Source organism: Fusarium mangiferae, assembly GCF_900044065.1.
Source record: "Fusarium mangiferae strain MRC7560 genome assembly, contig: FMAN_scaffold011, whole genome shotgun sequence".
In the NCBI taxonomy this organism is placed as follows: domain Eukaryota; kingdom Fungi; phylum Ascomycota; class Sordariomycetes; order Hypocreales; family Nectriaceae; genus Fusarium; species Fusarium mangiferae.
Window position 1 is genome coordinate 169,067 of NW_024573931.1, and position 22,491 is coordinate 191,557.

Genomic DNA, 22,491 nt, shown 5'->3' on the forward strand with positions numbered 1-22,491 from the left:
GGGGGGAAATACATGAGACTGGCTTACACCAAAATTCACCAATCTACCACCAAATCCAGTCTCGTGTTTTATTTCCCCCTTAGCTAGGTCGCAAACTTCACGGCAAGTGGCTCTGATAGCCTTGCCGGTGTCAATAGCTCCGTCTGGCTGCTAATCTAGACTCCTCGGCCGCGTCCACAGGAGAAACAATAAACTTTGGCAAGGCCGAAGCGGCGGATACAGGTATGCCGGAGGCTAGTTTATCTGGTGAGCAATCTCATGCTGGAGCCGGATGTCTATGTACTTATACATAGAGCTTTTTGTCTCCTCTTAAGGGGGCTTGAGATCGTCGTGCACCTCTGCCTCATTCGTCTCCAGAGTACATTCGCTTTTCTCAGCTTCCTTTCACTCTCGTTCCTGGTCAGAAGCTATGGTGTCCCAACTTGCGCCTGAACAGCTCGCTGTGACGCCTGTCACTCCGTCCGGCTCTGCACGTGATCCGTTCGACTCTGACGCAGGAGAGATAATCTTGGACTCAGACAGCATCAGCTCCAACACATCTTCAGTAGGGCTCTTGTTCATATTGTTTACCCTTTGCTAACTTTATCTAGGATGACGCCGTCTCAGAGCCCACCAGACCCCCTCCGATTGTCAGGCGTCCACCCCCTAAGCCTCCTGTTCAGCATCAAACAGTCCAGACTGGGCAACAGGATGAAATCGTATGTCAGACTCCTCTAGCTTGGGACAGTGACTAATCCTTCCAGGCACCTGTTATATCTAGCCTACCAGAACAGGAGTTTAACGAGAAATACCAGCCTGAGGGCTCAGACGTCGAAGCCGATGCCGTGTCACCTGCGGTTGCGATAAAGGAAAAGACAGACGAAACTGCACCTTCTGATCGAAATTACAAGGCTGGTCTTTTCTGCCGAATCCACAACCGTTTCCGAAACACCTATTGTCCGAAAGAGGAGCCACCCTTAGTACTTCCAACTTGTCCTAATGATGACGAGAAGCTTTCGTACATTCACACCAATCGGATCTTGCTTTATGCCTTTGGCGTTTTTTCGTTCCTATCTTTGGGTGCCGGTATGTGGCTCTTCGCTCTCTCTGCGCCCTTCTTCTACTGGTATGGTGTCTTTGCTGGTGCCATGTGCATCTATCTGATCATCTCCTATGGTGTCGGTCTCATCGGTAAGGACTGGGACTATAAGGCGCATATTCAACGAGTTGATGCGTACCCGATCACCGAGGAATCGGCACCTACCGTTGACATCTTCCTCCCTTGCTGCTCAGAGCCCCTCGAAATCTTGGAGAATACGTATAAACATATCATAAGCCTCGACTGGCCTACATCCAAGCTCAAAGTTTATGTCATGGATGACAGCGCGCAAGATGCTGTTCGCGAGTTGGCAGAGAAGTATGGCTTTATTTACCACGTCCGCGATGATCGACCTCGCCTGCGGAAGGCGGGCAACTTGCGATGGAACTTTGCGCGCACCGACGGCGAGTACTTCGTAATCTTTGACGCCGACTTCTGCCCGCGACCTGACTTCGTCAAGGAGCTTATCGTTGAGCATCTGGACGATGATAAGACTGCGATTGTTCAGAGTCCCCAGTGGTTCCGAGTCACTGACGACCAGACATGGGTCGAACAAGGAGCAGGAGCTACACAGGAATTGTTCTACCGCGTCGTCCAAGTCAACAGAAACAGATGGGGCGCTTCTATCTGTGTTGGAAGCAATGCCATGTACCGCCGAGCTGCCTTGACTGAAGTAGGAGGTACTGCAGAGATCGGATTTTCCGAGGATGTTCACACAGGGTATGAACACATCGACTTGTGAACTTTGTTTGACCTGGAGCTAACTTGACTCGTAGTTTCGGCGCCGTTGATCGTGGTTGGAAGGTCAAGTATATCCCGTTGTGTCTCGCCACCGGTGTTTGCCCTGCCGGTCCTCGAGCGTTCTTCTCACAGCAAATGCGTTGGGCCAGAGGTAGTACAACTCTGCTCACTAATCCTCATTTCTGGACTTCAAACCTCAACTTCATGCAAAAGCTATGCTATATCTCCGGTGGGTTTCTACGTAAGATATTGAGTGCGGCGTAACATACTAACTCTCGATGCTCTAGGCTTCCTCTACTACTCAGCAGTGTCACTCAATATCTTCCTCTCACCTATCGCCGGCACGCTTCTCCTTGCCTTCCGCTCAGAGTGGTTCAAGGCGTGGAACCTTGCATTCGCTTTGCCGTCCATCTTCTATGGAATTGTCGTTTTCAAAGTGTGGACCAAAGCTTCCTACGGCTTCAGCGTGCAGCACGTCATGGTGATCATGTCCTATGCATACTTGACAGCTATCAAGGACCGCATGTTCAACATCGAGCTGCTTTGGGCTGCCTCAGGTGACTCTAAAGCACATAAGTCTAACAAGTATCGCAACATGCGTATTCTTTGCTGGCTCTGGACTATTATTGTTACAGGTGCCATGGCTGGTGTTGTGACGTGGAAGTTGTTAACAGGTTTCACGTGGTACCATACTTTACCACTGATGATTATTAATCTCTATAACTTCTATATTGCTCATCGTTTTCTTTTCTGTAACTGGTAATATCTTTTACTTATAATTAAAGCTTGCGTTTTAGATATACTATATATAATACCTATAGGATATAGAGTTAGATTTTATAATATATTAGAAATTTATATTTTTTATACCTTTTAGAATATATATTTTATAAACTTATAACTTATACTGCAGCCTATTATTATAACCTAATAAAATATAGCGCTTTTATTATATATACCTTATTAATTCTTATTAATTAAATACTAACTTATATTATATTATATAAAATTACTAATAAGCTAATTTACTAACTTATAATAGACTTATAATTAGATTTATAAATTTCCTATAAGTCTGGCTTATTTAACTATAAGCTATTAATATGTATATATGTATTTATTTAGTATTAAATATAATTTAGCCTATTAACTATTAATAATACTTTTTTACCTTAATAAGCCTTATTTATATTACTAACTATTAAGAGATATAAAACTTCATAATATATTTAATATAAATACCTTATATATTTTATATATTTAAACTTAATATAAAACAATTTCTTTATTTAAAACCTTAACTATTATATATTAATAACTTCTAGTAAGAGGTTGGGCTTTAAAGCAGCCAAGTATGTCGCCAAGCTTTGGGCTTCTAGGCTGATCATGGCGGTACCTCCACCGGAAACGGTGAGGTCGCCGGACAGTTGTCGCAAAATCTACAAGCTGTAAAGCCGCCATTCTGGAAGTGCGGCCTTTAGATCTAGCAAGCCATGCCAGCGTTAAGGCATTTGCCCTACAAGGTATTACCTAGCTGCCCCAACTGGATATAGTGGTCTAATATATAGAGATTGCCTGGATTTAATAATAAGTATTTTATAAAGAGTAATTTAAAATTTAAAATTATTTTAACTTTAGATATTAAAAGTTAAAATTTAAAATTATAGCTAAGAATAAGAAAAGACCTATTAAGTTAAAGAGGTTCTGAAGGGGAGGTAATATATTGCTATTATATAAACTTAACAGCTTATAGCTTAACTGCAGCAATAAGTGATTAACACTATTAAACCATACACTTGCTAAAACCCTCTATCTTAGGCACAACGGGACACTGGATATAGTTGACCCTGCTTCCTCCTACGTGAATGGCATCAGTGGCCTCCTCGTCACACGTCTCCCCATACCAAAGCCGCATCTGGGGCCCTTCATAACCAGGAATATCTGGCTGCTCTTCCGAGGGACAAATGTCCACGCGCAGTGTCCAGCCTTTCCGAACTCGCGCCGCAGCAGGTAGGATTTCCACATCCACCTGGACCACGTCGTCGATGCCTTGGAGAGGCGCCAGGTCTTGGGCAGTGTGCGTGTGCCACGGCCGCCATGGGAGAGACCTTGTAACATCCGTCTTTCGATGACTGACACGAAGGAAACCCTTAGCCAGAGGCTCTGGCGCCGAGCTGCTGGCGCCATAAGCGACGACTTGGTCTGACTCGTTGACGGCCCAGAGAAGGACGGCGACATCTGCGTCAGGGGCCGTTGAGCAAACACTCAGCACAGCAACGAAGTGACCCGCAAACTCCACGTCTTCTTGAAAGGGAGCCGAGTGGAAGCTGACACCCGATTTCCCATGTTGAGGACTTCGTGACGGGTATTCTAATCGAGTTTCTTCCGTATTTACTGGTGGTGTTTCACTTAGCTCTTTGGCTGCGGTGAGATGCCACTTTCTGTACTGTGTTCCTGGGACAGGCCAGTTCTGTTCCTTTCTCCAGTACCAATCTTGGTTGCCTAACCTCATCTGGATTCCAACTGGCTCCGGAGCAGCACAGTCTTTGGACTTCAAGTGGTGATTGAGGAACTGAATGATCTTAGCGGACGCCTCTCGGCTCCCCCACGAATAGTAGTTGGAGTCGACCAGTTGAAGATGCGTGTTATCAGGCTGACGTACCATCCATGCCTCATATGCACCACGTCCGTGGATCATGAAGATCTGTGATGCAGCTAAGAAGCAGGGAATGTTGACGGATCTATCAGGCTTTGAGTCCAGCATAGCCCAGATTTCATTGTACGTCGGATTGCTTTTCATCATCTGCTCAACGTCCATCTGATCATCCCATTTTGGTGAAACACCACGAACTCGGGCGAACCAGTTTTGGAGATAGCGAGTAGAAGGAATGCCACCGATGTAAGCAGCCTCACGGTACGAGTCAATGTCAGCTGCATGAAGACGTCAGCCTAACTGGCCTTTTGCGATCCTTGAACTGACAGGGAGCTGTGGATATAGTATACTCACTGGCATATGGTACAATGCACTTCAAACCCTTGGGTTGCAATGCAGCTGTCGCCCATTGCGTGTTTGCTCCGTATGAACTTCCTACGAGAGCCGAAGTTCCATTGCTCCAGGGCTGCTCGGCGCACCATTCAACAGCGGCATAAAAGTCGCCAGCGAGTTGTCCAGGAACCCATCGCTTACCCCTGGTCTGCGAGACGCCCCTGGGGTCGACCCTGACCATTGCATAGCCGTATGGGACGTAGCTGGAGGTGTTGAAGGTAGCAATGTTCTCAAAGCCCCGTTGTGTGGTGAAGAACTGCGACCATGGACCTAGATCGAAGAGGTTAAGTTCATTCCCAGCTGCCGTTGAGTGCCACTCATCTTCTGCGCGCTCGAACCGCACAATATCATCCTGATCGTTGATATCTGGTCCACCCCATGGTACCCGCCGGCCATAGAGCGTGCAGCTGAGGAGAACTGGAAACTTCTTGCCAGGCTGCAGAGGCAGATAGACGTCGGCTAAGACCGAGCTTCCATCAGGCGTAGGGATTACAAGATCACGGAGGACTCTGAAGCCCGCATAGAGACGACGCAGGTGGTTCCGTGTGTGAGGAATAGACTTCGGTCGTAAATTGAGCTCGGAACAGATCTTGCTGAGCGGCTCGTCAAGGTCCGAAAGACGTTCAGAGTCAAGGTCAATCTCAGATGCGTATTTACCAACGACGGCTTCCACCTGTTTCGAAGAAATTAGATTCCCGGTTATGAATAGATAAGAAACCGTGGTTCAGTAACAGGATAGGTATAGTTAGTGGTGTCTTCTTACAGTCTGATCTATGGTGATGGGCTTCTCGAATCCCTGGCCCGAGCTCAGGCTGAAAAGCAATCTGGCTCGGTTGACCATGGTAGGATGAAACGTAGCCGTATTGGCAGGTACTAAGTCTAAAGTCGTCATAACAGCCTTTCCGATGCTCTTACCGAGGACCAGGCTGCCGATAGAGAAGACGATTTCTGCTCCACGCTCGTAGGAGTAGTGAAACTCGGCAGAGGTGACGCTTGTTGTGGAGCCACTCTGGTAGGTGAGTCCCGCGACGTCGATGAAAATTCCAGTGTTTGCCATTGTTAATTGATTACAACTTTTGCTGATAGTGGTTTTAGGGTGTAATTAAAAGCTCTATGTGTCTATATATATCAGTATCTCAGCTGTCGATGTAGTCCGAGCAATGCCGACTTTCCGGGCACATTCAATTCCTTTCACACAAGATCCGTAATGACGAATTCGGAGTAATTAATCGCATGAATTTCCTTTTCATTGATCTGCGTCAGCTGTGAAAGCCATTATAGTCGGCTTTCTGGACTAAAGCCCGGACGGCAGTCTCGGAGATGGAAAACCAGCCACTGCCGAATTAGCACATTCCCGAAAATGGAGATGATCCGGCGTGGCTGGGTAGTTTTAACGGGTATTGGACGACAGCCCTGTTAATGCTTGCTAGCTTAGCACTTTTCCCGAAATGGAAATGTTCCAACACGACTTGGTAGCTTCAGCGGACATTGGAGGGTCAAAGCCCACTGCTCTGTAGACTATTATAATGGATATTCTGCTTCACGAGTGAGAGGAAATGATCTTTCTTCGGTACGAGTCAATATAACCCCAGCTACAAAACACGCACACGTCAGAGCAGAGATGGCGCCAATCCAAAGGGTAGAGTATTCATGATTCTCTTTCACTCAGTTCAAGTTCTTACACGACATTTAATAGGCCATCATCATCGGTGGAGGGCCAGCTGGTCTCGCTGCAGCTATCCGTTTGAAGACGCACAATGGTATTGACACAGTGGTATATGAGATTCGACCTGAACCAACCACCTTGGGCGGTGCCGTCAACATACCATCCAATGGTCTTCGCCTTTTTGACCGTCTGGGTCTCTACGACAAACTTGTCTCTCTTGCGTCTTCTGCTTCACAGCTCATCGTTCATTCTCGCCAAGGCACAGTCCTCGCGGATCTCGATCTCGCAGGATGGAGCCGCGACCAAGTCGGCTACGGCTTCATGCGTGTGTTGAGAAGAGACCTGATCGAGGTGCTGCTCGAAGAAACAACAAAACAAAATGTCCCCGTCATCTTTGGCAAATCAGTGACCAAAATCGTCGAAACCGAGAGTCAAGCTACTGTCACCTTTGCCGACGGAACAACCGACACAGCTGATTTACTTCTGGGCTGCGATGGCATCCACTCGGCTGTTCGCAGCTTACATGTCAGCCCCAACGCTGCCCCAGAGTACACCGGCATCGCCAACATGTTCACCATCCTGCCAGTATCTGAGCTCTCAGAGGCAAACCGCGAGCTGGCCCCAGCTCTGCACGCCACTCTGACCAGACAAGGTCTGTTTGGCGTCATGCCTTGTACCGCGTCCGGAAGTCATCTGTATTGGTTCTACTCTCGACAAGTCCCTCTCCCAAGCGGCGACAGCAGGGAAGGGTGGGAGACTTACAACAAGCAGCAGGTCGCGGGCTTCAAGGAGAACCTGGAAAGTGTATTCGCCGACGCTACCGGCCACTGGTCGGACCAGTTGCGGGAAATGGTACAAAAGACAGACACTATCAAGTTCTACCCACTGTACAAAATGCCTCCGGATATCAAGTGGTTCACCAAGCGCTCTCTGATCTTGGGTGATGCAGCCCACGCAATGCAACCTCACGCAGGCCAGGGCACCTCGATGGCGCTGGAGGACGTATTCCTGCTGTCACGGCTGCTGGAACAGCCCAGCCGACCCCTACCAGAAGTGTTTGAGAAGTATCAGGCCATCCGCCGGCCTCGAGTCGAAGCTATCGCAAACGCGTCGGCTTCCAATGGAGAGATCCGAAAGGACACTGGGCCCATCGCGCTCAAAGTCAAGGAATTCACCTTTTGGGGCTTGTTCTCGATGTACAAGATGGTGGGCCTACAGAAGTGGGGGATCGGTATGAACCAAAAGGATACCGTCTACGATATCATGGCGGAGCCGATATGATCAGGAGTTTGTGGAAGCTAGGGAGTTTTTCATTTGTAGCCGGATATAGAAGAATGTAACTATTTCACTGCTGTTATACTACGAGACTCTAATCTCATATGAGTCTAGAATATCACTGTCTTCAAAATTGGGTGCTTAAATAGATAGACTATCAAGTTGCAACAGCCTACTTGGATATTAGTTCGGTCACTCGCTTGGCCAAAGCGAAGGTGATTGATTCCAGTCATCCCAAAGTTCGAAACCGTGTTCGAAATTAAACGCATTCCCAAACTCAAAAAGGTTCCCAAAGTCGAAATTGCACGTAGAATTAGTCCTATAAGTTTGTGGACATGCCTCACCCGAGCTGGCAATCATGGGGAACGGGAGGTCAGTCTGGTGCTTCAATTTGCTTGAGCGAGGACTAGCATATCTCGGAGGCAACAGAGAAAGAAAGCTCAGCCATTTTTGATGCAGTGGACCGTTGAAATGATCCAAGATCCGTTCTATGTCTTTCGGTTGTAGTGGCCCGATAAGTTTGCGGACCAGCGCATCGTAACAGTCTATCAATATTATGGTCAGCAAGCCCAAGTCAGCTTGGCCCGGAAATGTGCTCATACCTAAAAGGAATCGAGGTAGAGTCCAGTGCGTTGCATAATTATGCAGGAACAGCCTGACGATGTTTTTTCGCCTCGCGACAGGTTCCTGCAGTAGCGGATTAGACACAACGCTCGACAGACTATGCAGATGCAGCAGCATCAGCAATGAGAGACATATGAAGCACATGGCCGGGTCGATGGCTGGACGATCTGGCACGTCCCACTGCTGGATGACCTCGACCATGCGGTAGCAAATCTCGAGGTTTTCTTCCCATCGAATATCCCAGCCGGGCGTATCGAGAGAACCGCAAGGAAGACGCATAAGCAGACGCGCGCTATGAATCTTTAGCAAGGTCATTAGCCGCCAGTGGCAGTTGTTATCTGTCTCTCCGCGGAGTATGTCGCGCGTCTGCCGCATATAGTTGGACGGCAGAGCCAGCTGTACAGCACTCAAATAGTCTTCCAGTGCCGACATGCTTTGTTCTGAAGAAACAGACGGATTTTGGCAACGTCGACGGTACGTGGTGACGACTTCTTTCAGCAGGATGCTGATGACCAGATGCAGGCTAGCAGCGTTGTCGCCGCCTGTACTCGCGATGTCTTGGGCAAGTCTCCACAGATCGGCCCGGTCTGGCGGTAGGAAGAGCTTCTCTGATGGGGTGCTCTGGTTGATATCGAGCTGCGGCTTGTTCTGTACGAGGGCTGTTCTTATGCTCTCCGTCTCGACCTGATGTGGTGTTGCCGTCGAAAAGCTGGCGCAGCAGTCTAGGATATAAACAGCCCACCAGACGTGGCGCCAGTCTTCCAGCAATTCCTCGCCCATCTTGTCCCAGCCGAACGACGCCTGGTTCTCGGGACTGTCAATCTGGTGCAGCCCGCACTGATAGGCCTTCTGGGTCAGCACGGTGATGCGAATCGCTTCGCTGTTTCCGGGCGTCTGGTGGAAGCAGTACCACGCAAGTAAACACGCGGTGCGCCATTGGTTGAGGGCAAGCGGCTCCGTGACGCTCTCGGCTTCGATCTTGGCTGACTCGGCAAGGCTTACCAGCGCTGCATGCACGTCAACGTTGCCAGACAGAAAGTTTGTCTCGGTGCCTTTCGCCGATAGTGCATATATGACGGGCAGTAGAGCACCGCATATGGTGCCATTTTGTAGCTGTTCCAAGAGCGATTCTCGCCGAAACAGTGGAAAGACTGTGTTTATGGTGCAGCCAAACCGCTGACCTCTGATTTGTTGTAAGTGTACTATGTCTCTCTAGAGAGAAGAAGGGGAAACAAGAAAAAACTCACAATTCAAAGGCTTGAGTCGGGAGAAGAAGTGAACAGTGCAGCGTCAGAGTTTCTGCGTCGTCGAGTGTAAGCTGCGGCGTGATAGGCATCATCTGCCGAGATACCGTGGATTGGCCTGTTGTGCAATCTGCATGAAGGGTTAAGAAACCAAGATTTGTCGTCCACCAATCAGATAGCCGACTCACCATTTTCAGGGGATTGATCTACTTTCTGAGGCCTCTTTGCAACCCTGCGTGAGCCTTTGCTAGGCCCTGGCCTCTTACGCACTCGCGAGTAAACACAACCCTCCCCAGCATCACTACAGTTTGAGCAGCTAGGGTATCCCAAGTCGCCTTGCGGTTCACCAGCAGCGGTTAGCAAACGCATGAGTAGCCTCCATCGAGTTCAGACACTTACACTTGACCTTTTTCCTACATCAAGTTAGACTTCGATCAGAAAACCAATTAAAATGATCAAATAAAAACTTACTGAATGCATCGGTCACAGACGCGATTTGATTGGACCGGTTGACTAGAGTGGGGGACGCTCGGCGTCCATCGAAATCCTCCGTCGGCGTTTGGCGGAGTTTTATAAAACGCCGGTTTGACCGCAGACATTGCAAGGTGCTGAGAATGAGAATGAGAATGCAGCAAAACTGACAGCCCTGCCCTCTCAGGGCGATTCTCTGGGCGAGGAGGATTGGTCCGAGTATCTCGTTGGGTCGGGAACAAAGACCTCAACAGCCAGATTGGAGCAGCGAGTGGGCGTACCAGAAACAAGAGATTCTGCATAGAACGGGGACAATGTTGTTAGAGCAAGAATAGTCCAGGAGCCGAGGAATGTGTCGCCCCATCAAGAGCAGATCCAGATACGTCATTGGGCTGTGCATGAATCGCACTATCAGGGCGGAGTCGGGAGTAAAGCCTACCCCATTGGGGTCGTCAGCACAGTGGCCGGGGTAGAAGGCATGGAGTCCCTCCGGCGGTTTTATCCCGGTGTAGGCAATTCGTCAGCGTGCTGGTGCGCATGAAGTGGTGAACCTAGGAAGCGTTTAGGTGACAGCTCGGGAAACTGTTGAGGGTACTCGCTGCATAAATATATTCCTGTCTCCTTTGACCCTTCTTTCTCTTGGTACTTCACATCTTCTATCCCCTATTTGGTCAATGTTGCAAGCCCAATACCATCAACACGCCTGAAACCACGTCATGGCTTCATGTGAAGCGCCCACCGGGTCCCAATTGCGCCTTCCATGCGGCCTCGTCCTCAAGAATAGGCTCGTAAAATCAGCTATTTCCGAGAAAGTGGCCATCGACAACTTGCCAGGACCAAGCCATCTCAAGATATATCGGACATGGGCAGAGGGCGGTTGGGCGGCTCTGATCACTGGTACGAGGAGCTCCCACCAACGAAAGCAAAGCCCTGGATCTCATACTCAACGTTTGACCGTTAGGAAACATAAGTGTTGACGATACATATCTCAGCACCGTCAGTGACGTCGCGCTTTCTGCGTCAAACGTAGCCGTAACTTTGGAGAAGTGGTCTGCCTAGGCGCGGGTAGCTCAAGGACACAATTGCCATATGATTGCCCAGTTTTAAGACTCCATCTTCGTTAGATTTGCTCAAGTTTGATGCTCACAAAGTTGTATAGGAGCCACCCTGGACGACAATCGCCCCTTGGAGCTGGAAAGAAAGGCTTCTTCACCAAGAACATCGCACCCAGCGCCATCCCGCTGAACTTGGGCAACAGCCTTGTTGCTCGCTGTGCATGTGCCTTAGTTTTTGGCACACCACGTGCCATGACTGAAAACTACATTGACAGAGTTATCGCTGCCTTTGTTTCTGCAGCAAACATGGCATTTCGTGCGGGGTTTCAGGGCGTCGAGGTCCATGCAGGGCGTGAGTAGCACGTGATTATTCTCCTATGGCCCGAACTAATATTCTCAAACCTCAGATGGGTTCCTCCTTTCTCAATTTCTATCTTCCTCTTGGAATGAGCGCGAGGATCAATTTGGAGGCTCACCTGAAAACCGGGCTGAAATTGTTCTACGCGTCATCAGGGCGATCCGTGATCGAGTACTCACCACGTTCTGCATCGGAGTCAAGATTAACACTGCAGGCGTCAGAGATACTACACAGTATAGCGATATGATCCGCCAGATAGAACTGATTAAGGAGGAGAAGATTGACTACATCAATCTCAGTGGAGGCAGCTTTGAGGACCCAAAGGTAGGGCTGCCCTTTGTTATTGCTAGCCAGAGCATCATTTCATGTATTCGCAGATGCTTTTCCCAAGCCAGTCTATCTCGCCGACGGCAACTTTCGGGAGCGCCACTCAAGATGCCTTCTTCCTACAGGCAAGTCGCGACATCAGTTCCAAGTTTCCAGACTTGACCCTGATTCTCACCGGTGGCTTTCGTTCACAAGCAGCAATCCACTCAGCGCTTGATAGCGGAGCCTGCAGCATGGTTGGAATTGGGCGGCCAGCTATCAAATATCCCGATCTACCCAAGAGGGCGTTTTCAGAAGAGCCAACCCAGGTAAACTTTGATGTGGAGGCTGTGCCGTCGTCAGGTTGGATGGGTACCAAGATTCGATCTCTTGGGGCTGCGGCGGAGGTGAAATATTGGGCCGAGGCGTTACAGCGACTGTGAATAGTGGCGTTTGTTTGAGCGAATAGGTGGTGCTTTTGATACACGGTAGATATGACCCGGCTAAGTGGGCTTTGCGAGACATCCGTTAAGTCGGAGCAGTACATATTAGGGTGGTGGAAATTCTCCTGCACCCTGCGCAGTTGGTCAAGGGATTACACCAAACACTGGTTACATGATAGATATCATTACAATAGCGAAGTCGCATTCTCGGTCTCGCGCATATCACCTGCCACGGGAGACCTCCATTTGAGCTACATAGCCTTATCTAGTTATTTGGATCTGACTTTACACGAGGATATTACCAAAAATCGTCGAAGCTTAAAACCTAGGGCATGTAATGGACTTATTGCGAACCAACATGTGCACAATTGCACAATGAACCAAACAGCTCAGGCGAGATGGCCCTCCCGATTCTCGCTGCTTGGTCGCTTTACTGGAATCTTTGCAATCACGGACTCTTCATAGTCATTTGAGGGCATTCTATCCAAGTTCCTACAGTACTTTAAGCGCTCTGTCCTGGCCTTCATCGGGAAATACGAAAGGCCTTCTGGAGTGATAGGCCGATGGTGAAAAACCTTACTTCGGACGTAGCATATGACTATCTTAATCACCTGGTCCCGAATGCTTGACTTGATGTGCTGAATGTTAGCGTGTAAGACTCGTATACTTAGAAATGTTCATTTCTACTTACAAGTTGTAGTGTCTTTGTGTACTGGCCGAATGCCACCAGAGGCATTAGGGATAAATTACCAAGCAACAGGCTTATCACCCAGTCACGATTCCAATGTAGATAATGCGGCCATATAACGGCCATTATAATATAGGTAATAATACGTGGCATCGCCGTATAACGGCGAAAATATTAACATTGAATGGTTGCAGCGCCTTGTTCACCTCCAAGTCGGCCGCTGTGGCAACGTGATATATTCCGGGATTGGTAAATGAGATGCTGATGTGGCCCCCTAAAATGAGGAATTAAACACAGCTCGCGTTCAGAATATGAGTGTCACAACATTGACGATTAATGGTCAAGCAGTGGATGTATGTCGTTTTGCGGAAGGATATGCTACACCGAGGCTCGGCGCCAAGAGCCCCAATTTGAGAAGCACTGTCTCCGACTAATCGAAGTTCCTCCGGTAAGCCCCTGGCAATTCAACGTTCCTCCGGCGCTTTGGCCGGAACATCTCCCCATTTGCAATCGCCCAATATCATTGGCTGTTGGCTGCAACCCCATATTTTCTCTTGACAATGGTTTTCTCACTGCCTGTTGGCCCATCGCAGGGGCCGTGTCAAGGCCTTCATCATGCCCCTAAACGATCAGCAAAGCAGCCCTGCCTGGTCGGGGGAGGGACCCCATCGGCAACTAGTTGCCTCACATATAACTGGCCAAAACTTAGATTTCTGATCAATTAACACGATAATGAGTTAATGCGCTGGCATAAAATTTTGTTTGATCGTAAACAGCTGGTCCTATCGGAATAAGGATACCTAATGGTTTCTCCGAAGATGCAGTCGTGGATATAGAAGGTCCGACGGACTTTGACACTAATGTCCTGAGCGGTACTGAGCTTACGCACCACCTTTAAAATAAACAACAGAGAGACTAGTAAGAAATTAAGGTTAAAGCTTATTTGATAGTCAGATGGAGTAACAGCCCCTCTCCTATTACTGTTTAGGAAGTCCCCGTCGATATGCTTATTTTTGAACGCGCCAGCTTCTTCAACGCCCCTTTTCACAGCCTCAATGGGAAACCCACCAGCAAGCTTGAATGATAGAAGCAGTAATTAGTCTCGAGGGAGTTTCGTTCCACATATATAATCTAGATGTTGTTCATTCGTCATGCAGTCCGTTATATATGCTCAACCAGAGTCAGGTGTTTACTAGCCAACCTCTTCCCAACCATATCACTTGAATACTTCGAACACAACCAACATTATGTTGCGTCTTTCACTGGGAATGTCTCGTTTAGTAGATATCGCCACTTTGTCTCTCATCCTTGGTAGCTCGGCTGCCGCCTCAATTGTCCTTACCTTTTTCCCTTGCTATGCAACACTTTGTTCCGAGGAATACTTCCCTTTTGAAACCCGAGTGCATCTCATCATATACTATGGATTCCTCATACTTACCACTTTATTCTTTATTCTTCGCCAGTATAGCCAAACTGCCCGATCGCTCAGTGGCTTCCACCTCTTCCACCAACTGCCGCTATTAGGCAAGCGAATCACTCTAGGCGGTCTCTTATTGTTTGTCTGGATCTTGGCTGTTGTGGGCGCCCCGACTGCTCTATGGCTGCCGGCCCAAGATCAGTTCTGGGGTCTAAGAGCGGACCCTCTGAACTGGTCGTCAGCCAAGCTGCTACTGACAATTACAGGCGTAACCGGTCACTACGCCGACATTCTACTCGGCCTTTTGATTATACCAGTGTCCAGAAACAGCTTAGTTGGCCACGCCTTTTCTCTTCACCAGAGTTCTCTGCTCTTTGCCCACAAGATGATCTCGTACCTCTTCGCAATCGGCGCGACAGCACACGGAGTCTCATACATTGTAAGTGCTGACAGAGAGGCACAGGCTTGGAAGCAGACGCTAATCAAAACAAGGTGTACGCCACAGATGGCAGCAGTGAGGGAGACAAGGCGAAAGAAGAGGCTTTTGCCACTGGCAACCCGGCCATGACGCTTACAGAGAGCAAGCAACGCAGCAGTTGGTTTACTATGACCACCTACACTGGAATTGGAGCGCTTCTTCCGATATTCCTGATTGTCCTGACCTCCATCCCATGGATCCGCAGACGCCACTACAACCTCTTCTACTACAGCCATGTCTTCCTCGGCACCATCATTTTTGCGGCATCCTGCATTCACGCAAGCACCGACTTATATCTTCTCATTCCAGGCCTTTTATTGTGGTTCATCGACTTGATCCGACGGTTTTTCTTCGGCGAAACCAATGGGCTGTCCAGGACGGTCCTCGCGACTCTCAAAAACGCAAACAACGGTTGGGTCAGGATCTCTCTTCCAGCATCCGAAAGGACAGAACTATCAGTGGAAAAACGAGTTTCTTCTACGCAGCCGCTCTGCTATTACTATCTCAACTTCCCCAGCGTTAGCAAACTCCAAAACCACCCTTTCACCGCTGCTATACCAAGCTCATCCGTAAGCGGTCCAGTATTCCTCCTACAACGCACCAAGGGCAAGAAGCAGAAAACACTGGACAAGGAATGGACCTGGGTTCTGGCCTCTATGGTTCCAAGCCCTTTGAGTAGCCTGCGTCTTGACGTTCGGCTAGAAGGGCCGTACCCTATCAACGATTCGGGTTTTAACTCTGCTTCTCACCTCATATGCATCGTAGGGGGAACTGGAGTAACTGGTGCCTGCAGCCTCGCCCGGTGGTGGTTAGAAACACGACGTGATGCCTCCAAGTTCACCCTTCTTTGGACAGTGCGACATCAGGAGATGGCGATGTTCCGGGAATGGGAAGAGCTACAAGACATGTCACAGTCCCTGACGAACATGACTGTGACTGCACACATCAGCTCCGAACACGGAAGATTGAATGCATTTCAATCGTTGCAGCAAGCTCTTCAGCCCATGGATCGGCTGCCTGAAGGGGCCGCGTGGGTTTACAGCTCTGGACCCGACGCACTTCTCCGCTCCACCGAGCATGCGTGTATCAAGGCAAAGAATGACATCCGTTTGAGTAAGCGAGGTCGGGGCACAGTCAATTGGGCAGTCCAGGATATTGCATGGTATATGGCCAGGTGGGAAGTGTAAGGCGGTAGAAGGAAGGGCAGATGAGACTTGTGATGCGTATTCTTGAAAGTCTCAGCAGCTCAGTTTTTCTTTACTTCTCGGCCTACAAAGGCAAACTTGACTTGTTACGATGCCTGAGTGGCTAATAGTAGGATTCAATATATCACTTGGCAAATTTAGAACCTATGTCGCTTCCCTACTAGACGCTGGAGAAGTCCATTAAAGTTGATGTTCATCACCAAGCTTTCAGGCACTACTCTTCAGCTCAACGTGACTCTTGCTCTGACCTCGGCTGGCTGATGTAGCTCAGCATTGGTGCATAGGGTAAATTCTCAGCGAGCTTAGACTTGAGGTCAGTGGGCCATCGCTTGGAAAGCTCATCCCACTTCCACTTCGGAATCTCGCGAATTATACGGAGTACAAGGTGGATCATCTACAAAGCTTTCATAAAGCGAAATGAGTGTGGAGTGCGCAAAGCAACGGGAGCTCCCGCCGCGGACGCGGCAAGCGGATTATTTCTGCATGTACAGTAGACCACTTGGAAAAAGCAAAAAGGGTTCGGCAATTGGTCGAGCCGTAGGGACCATCTGCAGGCGGCTGATTGTTGGCAAGGCAAGATTGCTCCGGACGGCTAGCCTAAGTGCCAGAAATACAAGGGACTTAGTACAAAGCCTTGTCATTTTATAGTGAGCTTAGAAGAATTCTTGAGGAGCCTTATTCAGTCCGCTGGGAAGAGATCTGAAGCCATTTTGTTGCCACGATGAAGTTCCTAGCATTAGCTCCAAGTCCCCATATATCCACTACTACTGCTCCATTAACAACTAACTAATCTTATTCATGATCCTTGTATCTCATTCATTCGATTTGCACACCAAGAATTCTTCTCTCTTTCCTCCTTTCTAGTGATGTTTTGGCCGGCAGGAACTCCAGTCCCTCTCGAGATAACCAGTCATATTATCAGTCAAGCCAATGCAACTATAAGATCTACAACACGAGTTCCAATCACCCTTGTCAACTAAAGTGACAATGCTGACGGTTCAAGACTAGTTGAGAAGAAATGCATGGTCGCGACAAGAAAATACAGGCATCAGACCATGATGCATATTCATGATTCATGTACCAACCCAGGGCTATCACGAGACCTTAAAAAATCGTAAGGAGACTAACAAAAAACAAGATTCTGCATTTCTGAGGTTGGTTTCTGATCTGAGGCTTGAAATAAGGCCTCCCACCTCGGAAAGAACTACTGCTGTATCACCGTGTCATCACACCGATCCAATTCGTCTTGGTCTGTCACTCCGTTGCACAAGCACAAAGCCTCAAGGTCGTGGCGATCGACGATCACCTCGGTCAATACGACGTTGTACTATGGCAAAGATTGATATCGATTTCTGTACGCCGATGAAAGCCATATTGCATGTTGCAGATCTTGGGGGAGCTGAAACATGTAGCGATAATCTAAGTAATGATCTCCAAGAAATAAGATAGTCGACCAAGTGGCTGAGCCAGTGCTGTTACCCTATTGGATCCCTTTGACAGGTAACGAGTAGTAGGGATAGCGACTGCAGACTATCAGACCGAGTCAAGCCTGACTGACAAATCGTGAGGCTGGTGGGCATTTGGAGTGGTAATACAAACTCCGTAAAAATACGGAACTTCTAATCAGAGTATGTAAAGCGCAGATCCCTCTTGTTTTCACCTCCCTCAGCGATTCCCCTTCGTAAACCAAGCCTTTTATGAACATGCTCCTCTGAGACATCCCAACGGGTCTTTGGCTGGCTTCCCGTGGCAGGGGTAAAAAAAAGCATGTCAGTGTTGCCACTGAACGGTTTGATAGAAATGTTTTGTAATTTTTGGGGCTACTACTACGGCACATGCATACAATCCACTTTCTGTTCTGGACCAACAGAGCCTGTTTGGGGTTCATCTCCCCTGTCAGCGTTACGAGAGCGCTTTACCACGTTGAGGAGCGATCTTCAGCAGGAAAAAGGAAAGCCAGAAAATACTTCAGTGCGCTGTGCTAAAGTCAGACGCCAGATGTAACGCTCTCTGCCCTCGTTTTGGCCCTTGCGTTCTTCTCCGCATAACACTCATCAGCTAATTCTGCCCTTTTAGCATTTTCGTCCCATGAGAAGCACTGATCATCGGCGTCAAGCCACCGGGCTGAGACTTCCGGCAATTGGGTCCAATCAAAACCGTAGTCTCAGCCCTCCCTACCGGGCTATCGGCAATAAGACGTTCACTTACTGGGTGAGACTCTGCAGGCTAGACTTGCCCTTTTGTCGATCAATGCAGAACTGCAGCTAAGACAATTGAGCCAGGAACACGCGTGGCCGTCTCGGTCTAGGGCATTGTTTGCGGGTCGTTAAAAAGAAGTAATTATGCCAAGTTTACTGCGGATTAACCCCCCAATTCGTTGTGGCTGCATATTGGGCTGCGGGCCCGTTTTGGCTTTCAGCCAAGGACCGGGAGGGGAGAGCAAATGAGGGCCCTTGATGCGGGTGCTCGAGTTGTCGTTGACGACGTGGCTACCGCGAGACCCTAGTGCCTCACAGCAGCAATCCACTACACTCAACGTTTTATGCTGTGCGTTTTCAAGATTTCAGCTCTGAAAAGTGTCATTTTTCTCATGCATTGCTTGTAGACTTACGTCGTGGATCGACTGCAAGATTCGGAACCGCGACTGGCTCCATGACGATGCTGCGTCTTGGTCACGGAGCAAAGGTCCGAAGCCACTGCAGTGCCACGATGTAATTTTCTTGCTTTCTCTTCAATGAAACCTACTGAGCTCACTTTGCTGTTCATTCAATACTGCAACTGCTCTGTCCTATTCTTAGCTGAAATTGGACTTGATGCCCTGAATCCCCATATTGCGGGCGCTAACCAAAAGATACCGGGGCTATCCGTTGGCCTGAAAATTTACGAGCGGACCCTCGCCCTACAATTCTAAAATACTTAGCGGGCATCGGCAGTTAGAGTCGTACTGTTACGCAAAAAGTATATTGAAACAATGCAACCATCCCTGTCAGAAATTGAGGCGTGACAACGAGGAAACAAACATGATCTGAGCAGGGAAAACATGGGTCCCTCCCTTATCCTGGCCAGGTACCGAGTGGATGATGAAGATCACAGACCAAGGGAGGAAGAGTTGAGCCCCACTAGCAAACACAGACCGGTGCAGTGATCGCCCCGAGTTCCGCTGCTCAAAGTCTCTGGACTCGACTCAGCTGAGATGTGTGATGCGGAATATCGTCACGTAACATTATGGCTTGGAGTAATCTCGTACAGTCAGGGAGACGGGCGCTTGATCAGGGAACTCGACGATTCTGGTATGAAGCGTCAAGTATAAAGAGGCCATCATCCTCCCTCTTGGACTCAAAGTCCTCATCAACACTCATCAGCATCTTCATCAGCATCCTCAACACCTTCAAACACTTTACACTCCTAAAACCAACACTTTCAACTCAACTCCATTCAAAATGCAGTTCACCAAGATCGCCTCCGTCCTCGCCATGGCCGCCGCTGCCATCGCTGCTCCCGCTCCCGGCAACTACGAGGTCGAGCCTCGCACTGGCGGCAGCAACAATGGCAACAACCAGCCCGCCTGCTCTGCCCAGAGCCAGAACGTTTGCTGTGACGGTCTCGGCTGTGTCGTCCAGATTCTTGGCTCCGGTTGCTCCACCACCTCTTACTGCTGCCAGTCCAACTCCCCTCTGGCCGTGGTAAGTAGCCCAGAAGAGGGATAAGAAGATCTGATACTAACTGTTTTCAGGGTGCCCTCATCAACATCAACGCCCTCAACTGTGTCAAGGTTCTCTAATTGACACGCCTCGGCGACTTGACCTACGCTATGGAGTAACTAGTTGGATTGTTGGATATCAGGGCACATACGGTGGGAGGATCTGACGGAGAAAGCCTATGCCAGCTACTCCGTATGTCAATAGGCAGTTTTGATGTTTGTATTTACTTCGATGACCTTAATCTTAGGTTGAATATACATACAGGGGTTATACTTTACATTCTTTTGATTATTGACTGTGAATGGTCATGACAACAACAAACCTAATTAGATCACATGAACTGCCCTAAGACAAGGATACAGCTGATTAAATTAACCAAAAGTCACATTCTGAGCAACTTCAACTCTACTCATCATACTCTCGTAAACTTGTACTCAATGGAGTCAATGCCGGTACCGGATGCTGCGGAGTTCAAAACTCAATCACACAATGTAACCCAGGGATCCCTGACAATCGGCCCATCCATAACCGTTGAAGAAACAACTTAAATTAGTTAAACTACATCTCTGACCTATAGCAGCAGGTGCACGTTTTGAAAACTGTTGAGGTCGTATCCATGCTCGAATAGATCGTTCCAGGCTGTGTCGATGCTTGGCGTAGGATACTCCTGACGAGGTGGTGGATTCTGACTTTTGACTCCAAACCATGACATGAACTCTGTGTCAATCTCGCCTTCGGCATGTGACGTGTTGTCGAAAATTGCCAACGTTGCATTGCCCAATCTCCGTATGATCTGGGTGCTCCTCTCACCAACCTTTTTGCCGTGTGATATTTTGGACAAGAGTCTCACGCAAGTTTCGATATTGGCCTCGACGACTTCCCTTGTGAGTTCAAGACGGACCACGGAACTCGCTCTGATAGAGTACAGCATCGTAACAGCAGCCATGAACAGTGAGTCTAGCGCCACAAACGTGTAGATTATCTTGTTCTTCGCGTATAGAGCGTTATAGCAGCTAATAAGGCTTATGGATGAATCCGCGCATAGTCGAATGGCATCTGCGCTGCTCACTGGCGATGCATGAGATGGTCGGTGGAGGTTGATGACGGCTTGGTGATATGCGATTTGAAACCACTCTGGCGTTTGGTACATCGACAGTGGCGCAAGGTATCTCGGGGCGGAGAGAAGCCATGCGTTAAGACGGGTGTAATGCTGTTGGCGTATGGAGTCGAGGTTTCGGCCTTGGAGGTTTATGCCGCCTGCCGAGTGGAGGGCGGAGTAGATTCCCGCGTTGATCTGACGTAGTTCGACGATATGACGAAATGCAGACATGTCTCTGACGTCGGGAAGAATATTCGCTATGGCTTGGTCTGCAGGTCCGGCAATTTGCTCATCGGTGAGGACCAATGGCAGGGGTACCGTGATATCAGCGTCCTGAATACCCAATGGTCTGCCGAGAGAGATTGAGACACTTCGGTCCATGGTGTACAGGCTCCAGAATAACCGTTTTCGCATCTCGGCGTCGAGCAGCGTCTTATTGGCCATGCTCTCCTCCCGATGCATGTCGATACCTACTGCAAGCCTCAACGCCATGCCAACGGTGTACCACAAATTGACCGACTGCGGCTCGTTGCTGCCGAAAAGGCAGAGCAGAGAAAGACAGCGTATGCAGTCGAGGTCATCAGCTGAAAGTACTGCGTCGAGATCACGCACAGCTGCCTCGAAGAAGACCTCGTGAGAAACGGGCGCGTCTGAGCTGATTCGTGCTTTTTCTGATGCTCCAATCGCGAGAACCATGTGGACTTCAAACGCTGACAGTCTGCTCCGTACTTGGCCGTTGCAGTACGGTATGTAATGTTGCTCCATGAACGACGGGCGATGAAGGACCGGGTATTGCGGCCATCGACGATCGAAGAATACTTCAATCAGGCTGAGGCCGTCTCGGTGAAGCGAGAATGTGTTTGACGTGGCGGTCGGAGGCGTCTCACTGGCTGACAGCCCATGCCACAGCTGCCAAGGTCCCGTCATAAACCCCGTCTCAGAAGCGCCGTTAGGTCCCAATCCTCTAAAAGTTGGCAGAAGCATGCGTCCAACATATCCCCTCTCCAAGCTCGCAACCGAGCCATCGGGTTCTTGGCGATCGGCGACAGATCTTATCTGCAGATGACTCTCCTGAGAGCGAGCTTCCGAGGGCAGTCTCGATTGCATGGCGAGTTGTGTCTGCAGCTCGTTCACGCGGTCTTTCAGGCGCTCTACCTGGCCTCTCAGATGGTCGCACTCGCATTCCCTGTCGACCTTGACAACGAGACGATCTGAGGGGACACAAGGCACATTTGCAGCAGCACAAGCCCCGCATACGGGATGTCTGCCGTCACACTTTGGTCACAAAAAGTCAGTCCATTATGTCGTCGACGACCCGAGAGGATGTGGTAGCACGTACTTTTTGTTTTCTTCGGCGACATCTCTGGCACGCTGCAGATATCCTCTTGAGGCCACGACGCGGCGATCTTATCCGGTCAGTGTCCCTGTCTGAGTGTGTGTCGTAAGCAGAGGCCGATTCGAACACGGCGGGAAGTTCTCCATCATCGGTGGCAGACATTTTTCGGGATGGGGTTTTTGGTGGTGATGGTTCATTAATGAGGGATGAAATTGTTACTGCGAAAGAGTCAGAACTGACCCACTTTATCGATAAGGACA

General features: G+C 49.1%; 8 protein-coding genes across 8 annotated transcripts; 5 read left to right on the forward strand and 3 right to left on the reverse strand.

Moving 5' to 3' along the window:
* Window positions 1-409: 409 nt before the first annotated feature.
* On the forward strand, window positions 410-2,582 carry FMAN_09831 (uncharacterized protein; the record flags this gene model as incomplete). Its single annotated transcript, XM_041820438.1, has 5 exons — window positions 410-544; window positions 591-698; window positions 744-1,798; window positions 1,855-2,048; window positions 2,107-2,582. The coding sequence occupies 5 exons, from the start codon at window positions 410-412 to the stop codon at window positions 2,580-2,582; spliced, it is 1,968 nt and encodes a 655-aa protein (XP_041686318.1).
* A 1,020-nt stretch (window positions 2,583-3,602) lies between these two features.
* On the reverse strand, window positions 3,603-5,922 carry FMAN_09832 (uncharacterized protein; the record flags this gene model as incomplete). Its single annotated transcript, XM_041820439.1, has 3 exons — window positions 3,603-4,750; window positions 4,800-5,538; window positions 5,629-5,922. The coding sequence occupies 3 exons, from the start codon at window positions 5,920-5,922 to the stop codon at window positions 3,603-3,605; spliced, it is 2,181 nt and encodes a 726-aa protein (XP_041686319.1).
* A 564-nt stretch (window positions 5,923-6,486) lies between these two features.
* FMAN_09833 (related to 2-polyprenyl-6-methoxyphenol hydroxylase and related FAD-dependent oxidoreductases) lies at window positions 6,487-7,812 on the forward strand (the record flags this gene model as incomplete). The annotated part of the gene is made up of 2 exons (XM_041820440.1): window positions 6,487-6,504; window positions 6,562-7,812. 2 exons carry the CDS (start codon window positions 6,487-6,489, stop codon window positions 7,810-7,812), a joined length of 1,269 nt encoding a protein of 422 aa, XP_041686320.1.
* Window positions 7,813-7,998: 186 nt separating this feature from the next.
* Window positions 7,999-10,273, reverse strand: FMAN_09834 (uncharacterized protein; the record flags this gene model as incomplete). The annotated part of the gene is made up of 6 exons (XM_041820441.1): window positions 7,999-8,351; window positions 8,409-9,613; window positions 9,678-9,804; window positions 9,863-10,009; window positions 10,074-10,087; window positions 10,146-10,273. The coding sequence occupies 6 exons, from the start codon at window positions 10,271-10,273 to the stop codon at window positions 7,999-8,001; spliced, it is 1,974 nt and encodes a 657-aa protein (XP_041686321.1).
* A 588-nt stretch (window positions 10,274-10,861) lies between these two features.
* Window positions 10,862-12,307, forward strand: FMAN_09835 (uncharacterized protein; the record flags this gene model as incomplete). Its single annotated transcript, XM_041820442.1, has 5 exons — window positions 10,862-11,042; window positions 11,107-11,194; window positions 11,305-11,552; window positions 11,608-11,882; window positions 11,936-12,307. The coding sequence occupies 5 exons, from the start codon at window positions 10,862-10,864 to the stop codon at window positions 12,305-12,307; spliced, it is 1,164 nt and encodes a 387-aa protein (XP_041686322.1).
* Window positions 12,308-14,242: 1,935 nt separating this feature from the next.
* On the forward strand, window positions 14,243-16,077 carry FMAN_09836 (uncharacterized protein; the record flags this gene model as incomplete). The annotated part of the gene is made up of 2 exons (XM_041820443.1): window positions 14,243-14,851; window positions 14,905-16,077. The coding sequence occupies 2 exons, from the start codon at window positions 14,243-14,245 to the stop codon at window positions 16,075-16,077; spliced, it is 1,782 nt and encodes a 593-aa protein (XP_041686323.1).
* Window positions 16,078-19,535: 3,458 nt separating this feature from the next.
* Window positions 19,536-19,876, forward strand: FMAN_09837 (uncharacterized protein; the record flags this gene model as incomplete). Its single annotated transcript, XM_041820444.1, has 2 exons — window positions 19,536-19,778; window positions 19,829-19,876. The coding sequence occupies 2 exons, from the start codon at window positions 19,536-19,538 to the stop codon at window positions 19,874-19,876; spliced, it is 291 nt and encodes a 96-aa protein (XP_041686324.1).
* A 491-nt stretch (window positions 19,877-20,367) lies between these two features.
* On the reverse strand, window positions 20,368-22,393 carry FMAN_09838 (uncharacterized protein; the record flags this gene model as incomplete). The annotated part of the gene is made up of 2 exons (XM_041820446.1): window positions 20,368-22,170; window positions 22,235-22,393. 2 exons carry the CDS (start codon window positions 22,391-22,393, stop codon window positions 20,368-20,370), a joined length of 1,962 nt encoding a protein of 653 aa, XP_041686325.1.
* Between the last annotated feature and the right edge of the window lie 98 nt (window positions 22,394-22,491).